This window comes from Aotus nancymaae, unplaced genomic scaffold (genome assembly GCF_030222135.1).
Source record: "Aotus nancymaae isolate 86718 unplaced genomic scaffold, 86718_ANA_hifiasm-v0.15.2.pri h1tg000015l_0, whole genome shotgun sequence".
Taxonomy (NCBI): domain Eukaryota; kingdom Metazoa; phylum Chordata; class Mammalia; order Primates; family Aotidae; genus Aotus; species Aotus nancymaae.
Genome location: NW_026988426.1, coordinates 17,656,505 through 17,675,630, shown reverse-complemented (window position 1 = coordinate 17,675,630; position 19,126 = coordinate 17,656,505). Strand labels below are relative to the sequence as shown.

Sequence of the window (19,126 nt, the reverse complement as noted above, 5' to 3'; positions counted from 1 at the left end):
GTGGGGTGTGTGCTGTCACATACGTGTCAAGTCTCTTGAGTTTAAACACAAAGTGACACAAAGGAAGTCATTTCTCATCATGTTCTTAAACTAAAGATTTAAAAAATCTCAACATCTCAGGCTGGTTCCAAATTTGTTTCTAGTTTTTTCCTTTTGTGAGCTAGTCTCTACCCTATTACTTTTCTTCCCCATTGGTACCTAACTTAATTCTGGGTATTATCCCCTCTGTGGAACGCTTCTCCACTGACTTGCGTTATACAAAGTTTAGGACATTACTTTAGAGTAGAGGTTGGCAAACTTTGTCTGTAAAGGGGCAGAGAGTAACGATTTAGGCTTTGTGGGCCACGTGGTCTCTGCAGCAATGACTCAACTCTGCTGTGACAGTGGGAAAGCTGCCATAGACAATATGTAAACAGATGAATGGGGTGTGCTCCAATAAAACTTTATTCATAAAGACAAAGCAGTGGGCCAGATTTGGCCCATGGGCTACAGGGAAGCCAACTCCTGCTTTAGAGCATTTGGTCAGCCTTGATAGGGTCAATCTTTGCTTAGCAGAGGGAATAAGGATTGACTTCAAGCCCATGGTCAATACCAAAACTCTGTGATTTTACACCATTCTGAAGTAGTGGCCACTGATGAAGAATTGCCACCTGAACTTGAAGTTGGATTACATAGCTCTTTGAAGAGTCAGGGAGACCCTCAGGAAAATCCATGGGCCAGTAGAAAAGTTCTTAAAATGCAGTCAATAGAAAACATCTATACTAGATGTATTCCTAAAAGAGAAAAAACTAATCGGATGTCATTTAGTGACCACCAACTCATGCCACATACGTTTTATTTGTCATGATGCTCACATCAACCTTTACTTCCTGGATGTGGTCATTACCCATGATGAAAACAAGCCTCAGAGACATAAGTGAATTGCCCAGTTAAGATGTGGGGAAGAAAATCTTGGATTTAATGCTGGAGCTACCAGGTCTTTCTTCAAGAAGCCACTCTGTGTGGGCTTCCCCAGTGAAACCTGAGATCTACAACTAAAAGTGGTTGGGACACATGGTGTTATATACAAAGGCAGTGGACAAGCCCCAGAAGGCCATGCCATTTCCATTTTCCTCGAAGACTGCCCGGGTCTTCGAGGAATTCAGCTTCCTGAATCTCAATGTATTCTTCTGTGAGATGGGTCTAATAATCTTCCCTGATTCACAGAGATTCTACCCAGGATCAATTATTATTGTCAGGAGGAAGATTAAAAAAAAACCCAACAACATAAGTTTAATGAAAATACCCGCAGCTTCTTTGCTTGTTAACATACTTAGGGTTTGTTGTAGAAAAACTTCATGAAATCCTCATCAAGCGAATGACCCTTTTAAAGCTTTGTATTGCATGTATAAGGATATTTTGGATGTAACTTAGCCAGATTTCCCTTGATAGTTAATAGAAAGCAGGGCTACCCTATGCCAAAATAAGTACTTAATTAAAACACTTTGAGATTTACCTACGTAAGAATAAAAATATAATTTTTAAAATGTCTATTTAATTTCTCTGATTTAAAGTTTTTTTAAAACCAGTTTTTATTAATATTTTGAGGTTCCCTTCATTTTTAAGAAAAATCCTGAGCTGATGTGAATCACCAGTTGTTTCTCTACTATATGCTTAGAGATTTAATTCATATATTTATTTTATTTAATCCCCACAATGGCCCTATGAGGTGGGTGTTCATGTTAGTTCCATTTTACTATGAGGAAACTGAGGCTTATCAAAGCCAAGTGATTTGCTTAGGTTGTGTGGTCAGGACTCAACCCAGGCAGTCTGACCCACACTCTTAACCTCAATTTCATCCTTGGTGGCTCTGTCGTGGTTTAAGCAGCATTTCCATTTAATCAGAGCTAGTTTCGGATAGGCAGCACAGTAAGACCTAAACAAAGGATCCTGGTTGGTTGTCATCTGTAGTAGAAACTACCTCAGAAGATGTGTCTTCTGCAGAGAAGCCCAGAACATTTCCATCTTCCCTTCATGGCGTACCACCTCAGAGGCCCCACACCTACCTAGGACAACAGTATTGAAGGAAACCATCTCTTTGTCTTTTCCGTCATTGTAGAAGGCAAGATGCCACAGGCCCACGTCCAGGTACTGCACAAACACGGCTTCGTTCTGAACCAAGGTCTGAATGCTCCGGCGTTCCCTGGGAGACTCAACCACACTCCACTTCTCCTTCCCGTCCAGACGTTCCATGAAGTCATACTGGGAAAACGAGAGAACCATGTATGAGACAAGGTTCAGATGCGGTCCCACACCTGGCGCCTTCCCCTCCCACACATTTGTTAATTGGTTACCTTTTCGTTTTGTTAATTTGTTACCCATTTGTTACCTTTTTTGTAGCACATTTTGCTATGAACTTATCCAGGACAACAAGAGCCACCAAAGGTATAACAATAATAACAGCCACTTATTATGCTTTATAATTATTGCTACTATTAATAGTTTTATTCCTCTAGGCCACAATCTCTTATCTGCTGTCCTGAAATCCAAAAAAGCTTTAACTCAAAGTTTTTTTTTCTTTTTGTTTGTATGTATGCATCGTGTGTGTCTGTGTGTGTGTGTGTGTGTGGTGGGGAGAGTGGTATACGCTGTTGCTCCCATCCCCACTGGGGTGTTATATAATACAGAGTATATGCAAAGTATAACTTTTCCATAATCTTCCAGATTCTGAATTCCCAAATGTAATTGGTTCCCTGAGAGTTTCAGATAAGGAATTATGAACCCGTTTTACCAGTTACCATTTTATTGATCATTTACTAGGAGAAATGTCATAGCAGAGAGGCTATGATGAGGGCCATGGAGGCTGAGAGAATCCTGAATGAGGTGCTTACTAGCTTTGCTTGTCTGTGCCTCAGTTTCCCCACTGGCAAAACTGAAAATAAGAGTAACTATGTTATGGGGTTGTTGTGAGGATTAAGATAATATTTAAAACATTGCCTGTCACCCAGGAAACACAAAATACAAGTTAGCCATCATGATCATTATCATCATTTTATTCAATTCTTGAAGAAACCCTGATTTGGTACCTATCTTGGTACTATTTACATCCATATTTTATAGATAAGAAAGCTGAGGCTCAGAGAAGTCAAGCAAGTTTTCCAAAGTCACACAGCTCCTAAGCAGTCAAGCAAGAATTTAGACATACATTGGCTTGGTGTTTATGTTCATGCCCTAATAGTGCCTGGTCTTGGATAAACCAGCAATTAAAGTTTAACTTTGCTTCACTGGAAACCAGGTTCAAAACTGGAAGCGATTAATGACAGAGCAGTCAGCTAAGAGTACCGAGATAAGGGGATGGGAAGGTCGAATGGGACCCAAGAGAGGCCTGTTCTAAATAATAAGTGAAATCCTGTATCAGGCAAGTGGGAACCATTGAAGACTCTTGAGCAGTGACTGATGTGATGAAAGGGATTTTTGAAGAATTAGTTTGTAGGAAGGATATGAGATATTCTAAAGGGAGAAAAAAATGAAAGCAGGAGGACCAATTAGGAAATGATTGCAGAAACCCCGGGGTGAGGTGAAAAGGCTTTGATTAGGACAGTGAATGAGAAGAGGGGGACAACTTTGGAGGAACATTTCTAAGGAAGAGGTGACAGGGGTTGACTGTGGGCTGGACAGAGAGGATGAAGGAGAAGGGAAAGAGGACACCAATGTTTCTTACTTGTTGACAAGAAAATCGATAAATCCCAGTAGAAATGGACTAATCTTGTGAACTCTTGCAAAATCACTGCATAGAAAAGTCACTTGCATGCTGACTTCTAGAGAACATTCAAAGTGTAGGTTTCAGCCGATGAAAACCACCACTGTGGGATTAAGCAATCTCTCCACTTTCCTTTCCATAAAGAGGTTTTTATGGGTTACAGATATCAACTGTAACCCTTTTTACGCACTTCATAGAATGAAACTCCAGGAATCTCCTAATGTGCCTTTCCTGTCGTCAGAATCCCCAGTTTTTCCACCCGAAATGTGATCACTGAAAACAAAAGACTCTATAATCTTAAACATAAAGGCTTTGCTGTCAGACAAACCTGGGTTTGAATTCTGACTCTGCCGCTTACTATTCTTTGATGTTGGGCAAATCTACTTTTACCTTCTTCCTGGTTTTCATACCAGGGAATAATCACACCTAACATTCAGGGAGGTTAGAAGGATGACATGAGATAATGCTTAGGGCAGGGCCTGGAAGATAATAACCATTTTATTAAGTACCTAGTGACTATGAGTCACCTACTTGCAAATCATAACGATCCTGGATGAACAGTGTGTGGTTCAGTGTCACATGTCAGGAGCTGGCAATGGCCACTGCTTAGAAGTTGAAATTTTCTCCACTTCTCAGGGAATGAGTGTGTTTAACTTCTCTCTACCCCAAATCCCACTGGTCACAGCTGTCTTGGTGGGATAAAATAAATGATTTAAAGTGATATGACAAACCGATGCTGCTTTTGGAGACCTTTCTAACCAAAGCATTTGTTCCTTAGCAACCTCGAAAATGTCCAACTGCAAAGACCCATGTCTACAAATTGCTGTCAGCCAGAGGAATGGCTGTAACTTCCTTGGTGCCAAGGTGAGAAGAATCTACTTCATTTTGGGTCCAAGTAATCACCCCCATGAGGAAGAGTTTGGGGAAGGTGATTACTTGTGTGGGGCCATTGCTCATTACTAATTTAGGCATCAGTCATCTCTTGCTGAACGACCTGAGCAGTCAAGGGACACGGAAATGGCTTAGGACTAGTGGCAGTGCTCACTGTCCAGCCCAGCAAATTACACTAAGAAGAGGCATTTTTCAGGGGAAAGAAAAGACATCTGTTTTGGCTGGCTCCTCAGCGTCCCCCCGCGCAGAAGCACAGAGGGCAGTTTTCATTTAAGGAAGAATCAGCTAGCCAGGGGCTCTTGGAGAAGATATTGACTCTGGTGTCTGATGTGTCTCAATGCTGAAGCCCTTTATTGGGCTTTATTATCTTCAAAGTGCTTATTACCCCCTAAAATGATATAATGTGTTTTTATGTGTGTTATCTACTCAGAAGAACGTAAACTCCAGGAAGACAGGGACTTCATCTGCAGGGTAGAGTGGTGTAGAGTGAGCACTCCAGAACTACTGCCCAGGTTAGAATCCTGGCTCTGCCACTGACTTGCTGTGACACTTGCATAAGTAATTTAAATTCTCCATGCCTCAGTCTCCCTATCTTCAAAATGGGGGAATAACAGCATCTCTATCTAAACGGTGCTATGAGGATTGAATGAGTCAGCATATGTAAAGTGCTTAGAATAGTATGTGTTTTGTATATGGTAAACATGCCTTAAAAATTCCAGCTATCACTATTGTAATTTACTGCTGTATCAAATTCCCTTGGAGCACAGTCTAGTCAATAAATACTTGTTAAATATCAAGTTAATAGAAGATTGAATTTGTAAATGAATTCCATTGAAAGAAATCTAAATTGGAATGTATTGAAGGTTTTGTCTCTAACAATGATCGTTTCACTCTCTTGCCTTCTAATGTGCTTCCTTGGATGGGAAAGAAAGGGGAAAAGTTAGTCAGCAAGGTTGAAATCACGTACCGCCCACTGCAGAACCTTCATACGATGGGGCGCTGTGGTCCAATGCATTTGCGAATTCATATATAACATCAGGATTTAGTTACCTTTATGAGGCTTCTAGGATTCACCTTCCCAGTTCTCAATGGGATGACATGCTATGCATGCTTTCTTCCTCTGCACTCTCTTTGTTTCTTCCCTAATCTTTCCTCCCATTCTCTTGCCCTTGACACTGTTCCTCAGTGGTCTCTGTGGTAGAAACTGCTAGACATTGCCCCTATCAGGATCCCGCTCCTTTCCAGCCCCTTGTAGCGTGCTGGCCCATGGAACGCATGCCATGGAAGCTGCTCCACTTCTAGACCCTGCCTTCAGATGCCCTATGCAGCCTCTCACATGGTTCCCCTCCCTTCCCATCTTGGAGCCACCAGATAGGAGTGGCCCGGATCCTGGAATTAGTATTGAAGGAGAGCCTGAAATTATGACAGGAGCAAGCAGTAAACGTGTGTTAAATTAAGCCACTGAACTGCTGAGGCTTATTCAACAGTCACTTTGGCATAGCCTTCACAGATGACCTTACGCCCCTCTTCCTTTCCAGACCACTCCACTCCTCAAGATCTTTTTTTTTTTTTTTTTTTTAGATGGAGTCTCACCCCATCGCCCAGGTCGGAGTACAGTGGCGCGATCTTGGCTTACTGCAAGCTCCGCCTCCTGGGTGTTCCAGCGATTCTCCTGCCTCAGCCTGCTGAGTAGCTGGGATTACAGGTGCGCCCCACCATGCCCAGCTAATTTTTTCTATCTTTAATAGAGATGGGATTTCACCATGTTGGCCAGGCTGGTCTTGAATTCCTGATCTCATGGTCCGCCGGCCTCGGCCTCCCAAAGGGCTGGGACTACAGGAATGGGCCACCGCGCTCGGTCAAGATCATTTCTTATACGACAACAGGACAGGATCACCCAGGAAAAGATGGTGGCGTCTTCTGTTGGCCCAATTCCACGCTACTATGTGTAGGGTGTTTGTTTATCACAATTGCCCAGGAGTGTCCCAGTTTATACCTCTTGTCCCTTCTTTCCATCTCAAAAGTGCTCTAGAGTGGAGTGTACAGTGACCCTGCACATAGATTAACACATGTCAAGCAGCATCACACAGCATCACTCACTGCTGCTATAACTTGGGCAAAGGCTGAGGTTAGAAACGCAGGGGAAAGAAACTTAGTCAGCCGTGGAGACTGCCTTCTGGGATAGGGAGACTGGGGGCCAGCGAGAAGCTGGTTTGCAAGGAGGTTATCTGGTGTAGGGGAGCCTCTGCTTTCTAGGATTCCTAGGCTACAGCGTGGCCAGCTTGCTTGGCAACCTGGCTGAGACTAGAAGGAGGGCATTTTCCCAAAGCTCACACCCTGGCCAGAGTTTCCTTTTCATGCCCCAACACTGGAAATTGATGACTCAGGCTTACTATTGGAGACATTTGCCTTCTCTCTTCTAGGACCTCACTGTGATCAATCCAGGACATGTGGATGCTCAGGGGATCAAACTGTGCCTCATTGACTAAAGAGGTTACTCTGTAGCACGTCCTACCCAATAGGTCTGCAGAAGCTCTGGAAGGGGTTTAGAAGGCACATGACCAAATCCCAGTAGAAGGATCTGTCTGTGCACGGGCTGGCTGCGGGAGGAAGTTTGTCTCCTGAAGCCGCTTGTGTCTCTTGCAGCCACCCAGAGGGTGATAGCACAATAACCCAAAGCAAACGCCACCTCTCCCCACCCAGTTCTCTCCTGTCCCCTGGCCTCTGAAAAATCACCCACGTTGGCATGCAATGTGAGGGCTGTGCCTTTGAGTCATCAGTCATACCCCAAAGTGGCATGAAAATGCAACTTTTACGAGAGCTCGAGAGGCAAAGAAATAAACCACAGCAAATATTTGACTGATCCAATTATAAATCTCCCCACTTCTTGGCAGAGGCCGAGGAGAAATGGTAATTAAGATAACTTAGTGGGCTTCCAAAGGAGCAGGAGGAGAGCAGCAGAGCCTGGACCGTGGAGCGGGGGCTGTTACTTTCCCAGAAAGGAAGGCGGCCACAGGCAGGGAGCGGGCAGCCCAGAGATGCTTCTAGAGACCACACTGATACACATCTGCCAGAGAGGGCAAGGTTAAAGACAGACTCATGGCCCTTCGAGAAGATGTTATTACTGGGTCCAGGACCCCCCAAAAGGCGGGGATGACTTCATTGCTATTTGGAATGTTTTCTTGCTGAGGGTCGACGTGAAGGGGAAAAGCAATAAATGCTGACATTTCCCGGGGAAGCCTGCCACTCCCCTCAATGCACTGGCAGCATCGCCGGCCTCCTGATGATGTCTGATGTTGATTGTACCTCAGATGGCAGGGCACGCTCAGCAGTCGGTAGGACTACAGGGGAACGGCACGTGCGAGCTAGGGCTGCTTGAAGCCACATGACCACAGGGTCTCTGGTCGTATCTGGCGACGGCGGGAACAACTGAGCTGCGGTGGGTCGCTTGCTCACGGGGGCCTGTTCATCTCTTTCTGCCTCCAGCCAGGCCTGTGGCAAAGTGCGCCCGGCTGATTCCTCATTAAAGCTCAGCACAATTTCTTTGCTCTCCTTCAAAGGGGCTGAGTGCTCAGGGAAGGGGGAGGAATGACAGCCGTGCTCCAGTGGGGGCTGGCTTCCCTGAGTGTGGCCTTGCCTGTCTTTTTCAGGACTCCCTGCTCAGTTCCTACTTACAGTATCTGAGTCACTTAACTAAATGCAATCGACCCAGCTGCAGGCACCACTGCTCGGGCCACTATGAGAATAAGCCCCTGAGCTTCCGGACAGGAAACAGCATCTGCATTTCCAGACTGTAGCAACTCGTCACGCCAGACTCCACAGGCAAGAATCAAGCAGATGGAAGCTAGAGAGGAACCAAACAGGGTTCCCTAAAATCAGCAGCTGGGGAGAATTCATCTACAAGGGTGGAATTCTTGATTCTTTCATTACATGTCCTCTTGCAGCAGCAACAAAAGTAATCATCAAAAATAAAAGCCTATTTTTGCCTGGCACTTGCTACATGCCAGGCATAATAGCAAATGCTGATGTGTGTTATCTCCTTTCATCCTCCCCAAAACCGTAATCTCATCTCAGGAGAGAACAGCGGTTTCTAGAGAAGTTAAGGAATGGATCCAGTGCCACTGAGGTTGGTTGGGGGCCAAGCAAGGATTTGAAGTTGGATTTGCACGAATCTTAACAATTATGGGAGACAGATCCATCTTTTCCAAGAACTTAGCTGTAGCTGCCAGCAGAGCTGGTGGCTGGCCTGGTTTTTAAGTTCCCTCATGATGCCACTGAGTGGATAAGAAGGAGGAAGGAAGAGCTTAGCAGTGCTAGGGTCAGACCCTGGCAGACCAGGCTGGCCTGAGGACAGGGAGACATCCCACTGGGGCAGACAAAAAAGGGTACCTGTAAAGGTCTGGATGGCTTTGCTGGGTGTTGACCATAAGGGCTGGTCTGTAAGTAACTTTGGGAGCCGGCCCCCTCAGGGCCTTTGCACCAGTCATTCCCTCTGCTGGCCTATACTTTCTCCTGGTATACTTCCAGCTGCCTGCTTCTTGTTAATCCCGCCTTTGCCTAAATATCACGACCTCAGAATGGGCTTCCCTGACCACCTATTGTGAAATACCTGTATCAAAATGCAAATCAAAAACCACAGTGAGATACCATCTCACACAAGTCAGAATGGCTATCATTAAAAAGTCAAAAAACAACATTCTGGTGTGGCTGTGAAGAAAAGCAAACATACACTGTTGATGGAAATGTGAATTAATTCAGCCACTGTGGAAAACAGTTTGGAAATTTCTCAGGTAACTTAAAACAGAACTACCATTCAATGCAATAATCCTATTACTGGGTATATATCCAAAAGAAAACAAATCCTTCTACCAAAAAGACACATGCACTCATAGTTCATTGCAGCACTATTCCCCATAGCAAAGGCAGAATCAACCTAGGCGCCCACCAATGGTGAACTGGATAAAGAAAATGTGGTACATGGATACCATGGAATACTATGCAGCCATAAAAAATGAAATCATATTTTTTTCAGCAACATGGATGTAGCTGGAGGCCATTTTTCTAAGCAAATAAACATAGGAACAGAAAACCAAACGCCACATGTTCTCACTTATAAGTGGGACCTAAGCATTGGGTACTCGTGGACATAAAGATGGCAACGAAGGACACTGGGGACTCCTAGAGAGGGCAGAGAGGGAAGGGGCAAAGGTTGAAAAACTATTGGGATTTTCACTATTGGGTAAGCATTGGATGCTATGCTCACTACTTGAGTGATGGGATCATTTGTATCCCAAACCTTAGCATCACACGACATACCCAGGTACCAAACTTGCTTGTGTACCACCGAGTGTAAAATGAAAGTTGAAATTATTTTTTTTAAACCTCTATTACTTCTTGTTTCCATCCTCAGCAAAAACTCATCATTCTTTGAAAAAAACTTGCTACTAACTTACTAATTTATAATTTATCTTCCTCCTTTTGAAATATGAACTTTCTCCAACACTTAAGAGCGAGAGACTTGTCTGTTTCACTCAACACAGTATCCCCCATGCCTAGATGGGTGCCTGGTACACGTGGACAGCCACGGCTGTGAGTGATGGAGATGCTGCAGGAAATAGAATAGCTGCGCCCTTCTGGAGCTGACATCTAGAACAACTTCAGATTTTCCCTTTGCTTGTTTGGGGGGCCAGTGGAGGCTTTCAGAGGCTGAAAAGATGAGACCAGAGCCTTTTTTTTTTTTTTGGTCATAATAAGAAAGCATCTTGCCCGGTGTGTTTACTGAGCCTGATTCCTATGAGGGCCCTCTGGGGTTGGCAGGGGCTTTGATGATTTGCTGGTTGAAGATAAGCAGATTATGGGTTCTGCCAAATTTCCTCCCTCTGTACATCAAGCCTAAAATGGTGGTTTTCAAGTTCCAAAGGAGTATATTCTGAATGTCTCTGATATGGGAGGCGGGTGATGTAGGGGAAATGAAAAATGAATAGAAAAGGATACAGTGTCACAACGGAAGGATAAGGGAGTATGATCACTATGAATATGTGGCACATTCCAGCAGCCTTTCTTCTCAGAACTGTTTCAGAACGGAATTCCCGACAGAACCAGTAATGAGGCCGGGCCAAGGAAAGGCAGGGACAATGCATTTCCTGACAGGAGAGTGAATTCCCTGGAAATTCCGGGAGAGGCACTGGTGCTGGTGTCCACTAATCACACGAGGGCAGGGCCAGCTCCGCCTTGTCCACAGTTGCAGCACCTTGACATGTGGCATATAGGGGCTCAGTAAATGCTGGCTGAATACGACGTGATGGCCTGCCTCTGGCAGAATGGTGCATCTGCCTGAACACAGGGTCTCCTTCAGGGAATGTTAACCCTTCTCACATGAAATTTCTGAGATCGGGGAAACAGTCGGAAACCTAAGTCTTGATCTCTTATTTTCAACAAGATTTTCCCAAGATACATGAGTGTGCATTCCTAGTTAGAAGGGTAACCCATAGCTTTAGAGCATTTGGCCACTTTTTCCTTTTATTTAACGTGTGTTCCTAGCTGCGGTTGTGTACACAGCTACAAATATGCAACAACTCAACACGGGGCAAAGCCATTAAACCTCCAGAGGGGCTGTCCCCCTAGGTCACTCTTGCTCATCAAAGCCAATTCCAAAAGGAAAGGCAACGTCCCTACTAGTAAAGAATGACTAAAGCACAGCAGAGTTTCTAAAAAGAAGCCAATTGTTACATGAAGCTTCAATACAGCCCACACAACAAGGGGTGTCTTTCTGCTTAGAAAGGCCCTCTCTTGTCTTTCTCTTTACCTGCTTAACTTAGCCTCAAATATTCACCTTGGGTAGCCTCTCCTCCAGGAGGCTGCCCTAAGATCCCTCACGGGTTAAAAGTGGTGGCCGACTTTTACTTTCCCAAGTCTGCTATATCCAATCCCCTAGTAATAACAATAGTTGATATTTGTGGACTATGTTACGTGAGGGACAGGAACAGATCCTGTAAATGACATATGGTAGTGGCTCCAAGAAACATGTAAGAGCATAGTGCTAGCAGGGTGCATGTTATTCCACCTCTCCCATCACACGAAGAGCTGCGCTTGGCCTGCACACGGCCAGATGCAGTGTGCACTGTGCCCCGGAGAGGCACCCCAAGCCTCTGCCACCTCTCATATTTACAGAAGGATGAGGAGACAGGAATCACTCGACTGAGTAGGGAGACTCTGAGCTTGGCAGTCTATACTAGAGTCTGGACGACTAGCTGAACCGCAGTTTGCATATCAGTATTGCTATCAGCCAGTGTCCTTGCAGTTCGCCCTGGAGAGCTGCCTTGTTGCTAGGCTACCTGAGAGAGAGCTAGAAGGGTTGTAGACCAGTTAGATTGATTGATTGATTTCCATGGGGTGCTTACTATTTGCTAGGCATTATCTCATTTATTCTTACAACAGCCCGATGAGGCATAGTCCTCATTTTCTGGATGTTGAAACTAAATCTAGAGGGACTCATCCAGAAACACTTCATAGCAGAGATAAGATTCAAACCCACACCGGGATGACTGTAGAGTATCAGCTCTTATCCTCCACCCTGTACTGCATCTCACGACCCTCCCTATTTGATGTTGCCATCATTTGTTAACTTGTCAGGGCCCCATCTCCTAAAGGCAGAGCCGATGCTTTTAATCGCTGTGTCCCCAGTACAGGCATTCAATGAGTGTTTGTTGAGTGCATGAATGGATTGATTTTATATTTCATCTTCTCACAAGGTCATGCCCTCATCATGCTGCCTTTTGATCCAACCCAAGAGAAGGATAGAAGGTATTGCTCTGAAGACCAAGTGAGCCATAATGTTGACCTCACAGAGCCTTGGGGTCAAGGTCAGTGAAATTGACGAGCATTTCAAGACTATTCCAAGGCGCACAAAGGCTGCACCATGGGGCCAGAAGAATGACTGTTTTACCTCTCAGTGCCTTGCTGATGTGATTTCTTATTTACTGCACATTCCCATCTAACTGTCTTCAGCCAATGGTTTATCAAAAATGTCACATTTGGCTCCTTGCCCTCCCAAGATCAATAGGAAGGCCCAATGTGGGCTGGCTGTGAAAATATATCAAACATATCACCAAGAAGAGGGAGCAAACTGGGTATGTGTCCAGTCACAAAATAACTTCCCAAGCACTAACGAGGAACAGAAGCACCTGCGCGGCGCAGCTTCTCTCAGAGCAGGAGCTGCACCTTTCAGGCTGCAGTGTAACTCCGTGCAGGTCTCCAGCTCTCTGAGTTCCGCGCTCTCATCCCCAAGGCGGGAATAATAAAAGTCCTCACCCTTGAGGGACACCGTGAGTTTGGCTGGGCTCGTGGTAAGCACTCAATTAATGTGAGCTGCTCTCGTGGTTATTATTGCTGTTATAACACCTTGATGTATATTATAAATCCTTTGAGCTGGCAATTCCACTCCAAGAATTCATCACAAGGAAATTATTAAAAAATATAAGAACATGGACCTGAAAGAATGTTCACTGTAGGATGATTTATCATATTGAAAAAGGGGGATTGCTCGAACAAAATTTTATTTAAGACAATGGAGTATTTTGAGGCATTTAAAATGAGTTTATGGAAAAATATTCAGACTTGGAAAGATGTTCTCTATCTATTATTAAGCAAAAACTCAGGGTAAAAATAGTGTGTGTGGTATGATCCTATGTTTATAAAAATGATCACTATATGTGAACAGAAAACTGTCTAGAAAATATACTCAAAAATGTTAATGTTTTCTGTTTTTCCTATCATCACCATGTCTTACTTTATAATGAGAAAAACACAAATAAAAGTTATCTTCAAAAAAATAGAAATCTGTTTTGTTTGTTTGGGGGTTTGTGTCATGAATGCTTTGAAATCATAATGATAATAGCTTACACCATTTCTATGTGCCAGCATGAATCTAAGTGCTTTATAAAGATTACTTCATTTACATCTCAAAATATTGCTCTGAGCACATATTATCATCTCCGGTTTATAGAGGAGGTAACTGAGGCACAGAGAGGCTGAATGACTTGCCCAAGCTCACACAGCTTGGAAGTACTGGAGGTTGGAGTTGAAAGTCAGTTAGTTTGACTGGTCTACACTCCTTCTGCCCAGGATCTCCTGCTGTTCCTGTTGGGAACAGCAGCATAAGTGTTCCACAGTGTTTTCTTTTCTTTTTTTCTTTTTTTTGAGACAGGATCTCACTCTTTTGCCCAGGCTGGAGTGCAGTGGCACAATCAGGGCTCACTGTAGCCTTGGCCTCCCAGGCTCAAGCAATCCTCCCATCTCAGTCACCCACGTAGCTGGGACTATGGGCAAATACCACCATACCTGGCTAATTAATTTTTTTTTTTTTTTGGTAGAGATGAAGTGTCGCTTTGCTGTCCAGGTTGGTCTTGAATTCCTGGGCTCAAGTGATCCTTCCGCCTTGACTTCCCAAACTGCCAGGATTATAGGCATGAGACACCACAGCTGGCCTAAACTTCATTTTCTAAATATGTATTTATGTATTTTAAAAATTAAAATTCCACCCCACACTGACTTGATTTATATGGTAGGATCTAGTTATCTGAGGATCACTGGAATTTGTAAGAGGCCACTTAAAATGAATACACTTAACAAATGGAAAAATATTTGATTAGAATTTTATCTTGGCAAAGGAAACCTGTCAAAAAGTTTATTTTACCTCATATTTAGGGAAATTCAGGTTATATTTGCAACTATGCTCTAGTTGAGAGAATGAACACTGAATTTTCATACATACACAAAAACATGACACCATACACTTCGTTCTATCTCAGCTTCATCGATTGCAAAACACGTGCTGTTTTCAGAAATGTCAAAAGAGGAGCATTGTATGCATCTTAGAATCGATGAAACACACAGGATGGTATGGCATCACTTAGTTTGACAGGTGCAACAGAATCAAAAAGAACAATTCTGTAAGTATATGGGTTATCTTCATCAGATGTCCCAGGATCTCTCTTTACATTTTTATAACCACCCTCTTTGATGTGCCAATCTTATCACCTTCTTTGTTAATTTTCTCTGCCTCCATGTCTAACCACGCTACCTCGGCCAGATTCCTATTTACCAAGGCTTTCCTCTGACACATTCAAGAAGATTCCCACCACCATTTTCCCTGACTTGATAAAATTTCTGTTTTTGGCAGCAGGTGTAATTTTGCTCCGTAAACAATTGTGTTTACATTGTACTGTAGATGCTCCTAGAAATGACTGAGCACCAGAGAGAAGGAAGAGGAAGGCCTCTGGCTGCTAGATCCACACACCAGCTTTGAGCCCCTAACCTCTGTCTCAGTTCTTCCATCTGTAAAAGGGAGTGTCACTAATGCTACCTACCTCATAGGGTGTTGTGAAGATAAAACAAGATAATGCACAGAGAACAATCAGTCCCTGGTACATTGTAGCCCTCAGAGAGTGCTGGCTATTATTCTGAGTGGGTTTAGTCACTCATGTTAAATGAAGAGGGATCTCTGTGTGCAGGGCACTTTTATAAGAGATCGGATGGATGATTAATGAATATTGTCATTTCAGAACAACTTTGGCTTCCCTACAAAGCATCCTTACTGAGAGGGGCTTCATTGAACATTTTAGAAGCCATTAATTTTTGTGAAGATCTTGGAATAAAGCTTTTCCTAATATCTCTGAGCATACATTGAACTTCTGTAACTGTCGTTTCTCAGGAAGCTTAAAGATCTGTACTAGGCTTTCTTTGAATCCAGGCCGATGTGTGTCTGCTCAGATAAAGTTGTACAAGCAATTGCACTGACGGAGGCTGTTCAACCAAATGCCAGGCAGAGCAGAGGCACATGTTTGATTCAGGATATAAAATCAGGAGTGGAATTCCAAATGAATGTGTAACACGTTCCATAATGGGGATTTTTTCTTTTTTAAATAAGGAGAGTTTCAAAGCTTGGGTGCAACTCCCCTATTTTTATATCTAAGGGAAGGGATATGAGTAGTTGCTTGATATTTTAAGTGACTTAACCTTGAAACAATTATTACCTTTCTCTCCTTTTTCAAGCCTCTGGATCAATTTAATTGAAGAGTATCTACAGTCTGTAAAGGAAATGATTAAAGGAAATACTGTTGCTATTCACAAATACTTGTATAGATTCGTGGCAGTTTTTCTCAAAGTTGCAAAAAAACACAAAGTATATAAATAAATGGAATTTTGAGAGAGTGATTGCAATTACAGCCATCATCTATAGCTCTTCAATGTTTGTTTTACTCAAAATAGACTCAACCTTGTTACAGATTCACTTTTATTAAACACACACACACACACACACACACACAGAGCAAGAGAGAGAGAGAGAGAGATTACAGAAATTAAGTATAAAAGATACTCATATTACAACTGCTCAAATGAATAAATGTCAAGACTTTGCAGAATTACATCCAGTCTGTGTGTGTGTGTGTGTGTTTGTGTGTGTGTGTGTGTGTTTGTGTGTGTGTGTGCGTGCTGGAGATTGGGGGGGTGGAGGATTTGCCTTATCTTTAACATGATTTTATGGATAAAAGTAAGTACTCCCAGTCCTATTCTTCTTGACTATTCCTAGAGGTGACCACTTTCATGGGTTAGTCTCTCTGTCTCTGGATATATATCTTTACATGTGATTTATTAATACACAAACATACATACACATAAATTAACAGTATAATATCTAATGTGGATTTGAACTGTAAACTCTATTTATGCTAATAAAACTGTCACTTCCATCTTTTTATATATGGGGTTCTATGTAAGATTTCACTTGAAGATAAAGGTCCTTTCCTCAGAAAATTTGCAGACTCCTGAATTACAGCACCTCCAAGATTCTCCTCAGTCTAAAATGTGGTTTGGTGCTGCCCCTCTGAACTCATTCCCGTTTTCCCTGTTGCTGTCTTTCTCTCTGAGTTCCATGAACTCAAGCCTTGTCCTTCTTGAAAAACATCCACGGTGTCCTCCCACGCACCCTTCATGCCGGTTCTCTTGGCAGACTCAAGCATCCCATGAGATTTCTCCTTGCTCTGCTCGGTAGCTGTCCAGGAGGCTGCCCACTGACTCAGATGGCAGTTTCAGCTCCTGTCTCCCGTTAGGATGCCACCAGCTAACCAGAAACGGCCTCTCGAGAAAGTCCTTTCCAAAAGAACTTTCAGTCCAATACAGAAGAAACCAAGATTCTCTTGGTTTCACACAATCGTTCTCTACACTTTTAGCTCATTTGGAAAGGAAGGTTCTGAAAAATATGCCTGTGAAGATCTGGCTTCTTCCAAAATGAAATGAAACTTCGTATGAGGGGCTTCTGCAAAGCACGATTTGATGTGCTATGCAAGCTGACAGCCAAACCCTGGCACTGCCTCCAATTTCAGCTCCATGTGAAAGGTGAGGCCCAGTGGAGCCTATCTGACTGGTCAGTGGGCACTGAGAGGGTAAAGAGAGAGTGGCAAGATGACAGAGCCGGGGTGCTCCAAACAACCAGGCACCCCAGCATCCCACGAACGCAGTTAGTCCCATGTCTAATGGAAACCACGTGCAGGTTTGCTTATTTGGGCAAGAAAGAAGGGGACAGGGAAAGAGAGCGTTCGTTTTCAAATAAGGATCTGAAATGAAAAGGAATAAACCCGAGCCGGCAAAGACTAATACCACTAATCACCGCCTATAAATCTGCTTTTACAAAACGTCATTAGGGGAATTCCGCTGATGAGGACAAATAGAAATGTTTGCTCAGCTCATTTTATCTTGGTCCACATATGCCCAATCTGCCATATTTGCATTTATTTGGTATGATCACGGGGCAATTTGTGGTCTCTTAAACCATTCCCTCCTATTGGCTAATGAGTTTAAAGTGTGGATAATTTTACTTCCCATCCCATAGATACCTCTCAGCCTAAAGCATCAGAGGGTGCCAGCATCTGCTCCTGTCTTACAGCCATTCAATCCTTAGCACCTCTCTTTAATCAACTTGCTGGAGCTTTAAGCTCCATCATATACTTTTAAGTTGCCTCAGGAAGTCACTGTGCTCCTGGCTCCATCGGTCTGAGTGATGAAAGAGGCATTTTAAATGTTTGCTAAACAGGATTGTGGAGAAGGTGAAGTCCCGGCAGGGCTCCGAAGCGGTAACTGCATCTTGTTGTCTCCGGTTAATCACGTACCTAATTTGCCAATTATTGACTTGTTCTTGCAAAGGATTTTACTTGACTTGACATATCAGTAGCAATCAGTGATGGACTGTCAAGCAAACTTGTTCACTGTCTTAACCACCCAAGATTCTGACTTGCAGCAACAGCCTCTGAGATTTCTTTTGCTGTCTTGCACTGAAGCCAGGTCAGATTATTATTTTTCTTCAGTCTGTTACCTTTCTAGAACTGGGCTGAGCAAATCTGACAGAGTTTGTAGGATTTCAGATATTTGGCAAGTTGCATTAGGCTTCCACTGGACACATACTATCCCCATAAGAATTCAAGTTGGTGGGTTAAGAATAACCTAGATTGACTTAAAAAAAAAATCTATCTGTGTCTTAAAAAATGCAATGCATGATGTCAAAACTGCTGCATTTAAAGCACAACATAATACCTACCTTTAAAACTGGCAAAGCCTTAGAAACGATAATATCACATTTATGCAAATGTTCAAGTAAATAAAATGGGCATTTCCACAATGCAGGTGGTGAGTAGGAGTGTAATTAGTACCAATTTTCAGAAGGACAATTTGGTAAGATAAATAAAATCCTTAAGGGTTTATTTTCAAGAAAAGGATTGAGGATGTACCCAAGGCCAGCCACTAGGACAGGCCTCATAACATTTTAAGTCATTAGGGATCTTTATTGATATTTCTGGTGCTCCTTCCAGGGACACCATCCGATGGACTTCCTCCTCCACTAAAGTTACCATGTGACTACTTTGGTTAATATGAGAAGGGCTTACATGATATGTGTGACTTCCAAGCAGAGTTCTGTAGGAATTGGTACACAATTCTCCATCTACTCCTTTCTTTGTTCCTGAAAGTAGAAGCTCCATAGGTCTGTGTCCTTGAATGAGGTTGACATTGAGCAAAGTCCTCATTAACCTAAGAGGGACATGTGAAGTGGGTTTTTTTTTTTTTTTTTTTTTAAACAGAGTCTTGTTTTTTTGCCAGGTACCAGGCTGGAGTGCAGTGGGGCAATCTCGGCTCACTGCAAACTCCACCTCCAGGGTTCAAGCAATTCTCCTGTCTCAGTCTACCGAGTAGCTGGGACTACAGGCATGTGCCACCACACCCAGCTAATTTTGTATTTTTAGTAGAGACGGGATTTCTCCATCTTGGCCAGGACGGTCTCGATCTCTTGACCTCGTGATCTGCCCGCCTCGGCTTCCCAAAGTGCTGGGATTACAGGCGTGAGCCACCGTGCCCGGCCAGGTTTTTTTAGCCTCAGTACTGTTAGCATTTGAGGTTAGTGTTAATTCTTTGTTGGGGCTTCCCTGTGCACCGCAGGCAGGGTGTTTA

The 19,126-nt window shown here is 43.4% G+C and overlaps 1 protein-coding gene across 12 annotated transcripts in view; it reads right to left on the bottom strand.

Moving 5' to 3' along the window:
* The window catches only part of TENM2 (teneurin transmembrane protein 2), a 1,274,635-nt gene that overhangs the window by 176,674 nt on the left and 1,078,835 nt on the right, over positions 1 to 19,126 (bottom strand). For all 12 annotated transcript variants that reach the window (XM_064376511.1, XM_012461093.3, XM_064376512.1 and 9 more), the window contains one exon: positions 2,046 to 2,241. In XM_064376511.1, coding sequence (XP_064232581.1) covers positions 2,046 to 2,241 — 196 coding nt within the window. The remainder of the gene's footprint in view (positions 1 to 2,045; positions 2,242 to 19,126) is intronic.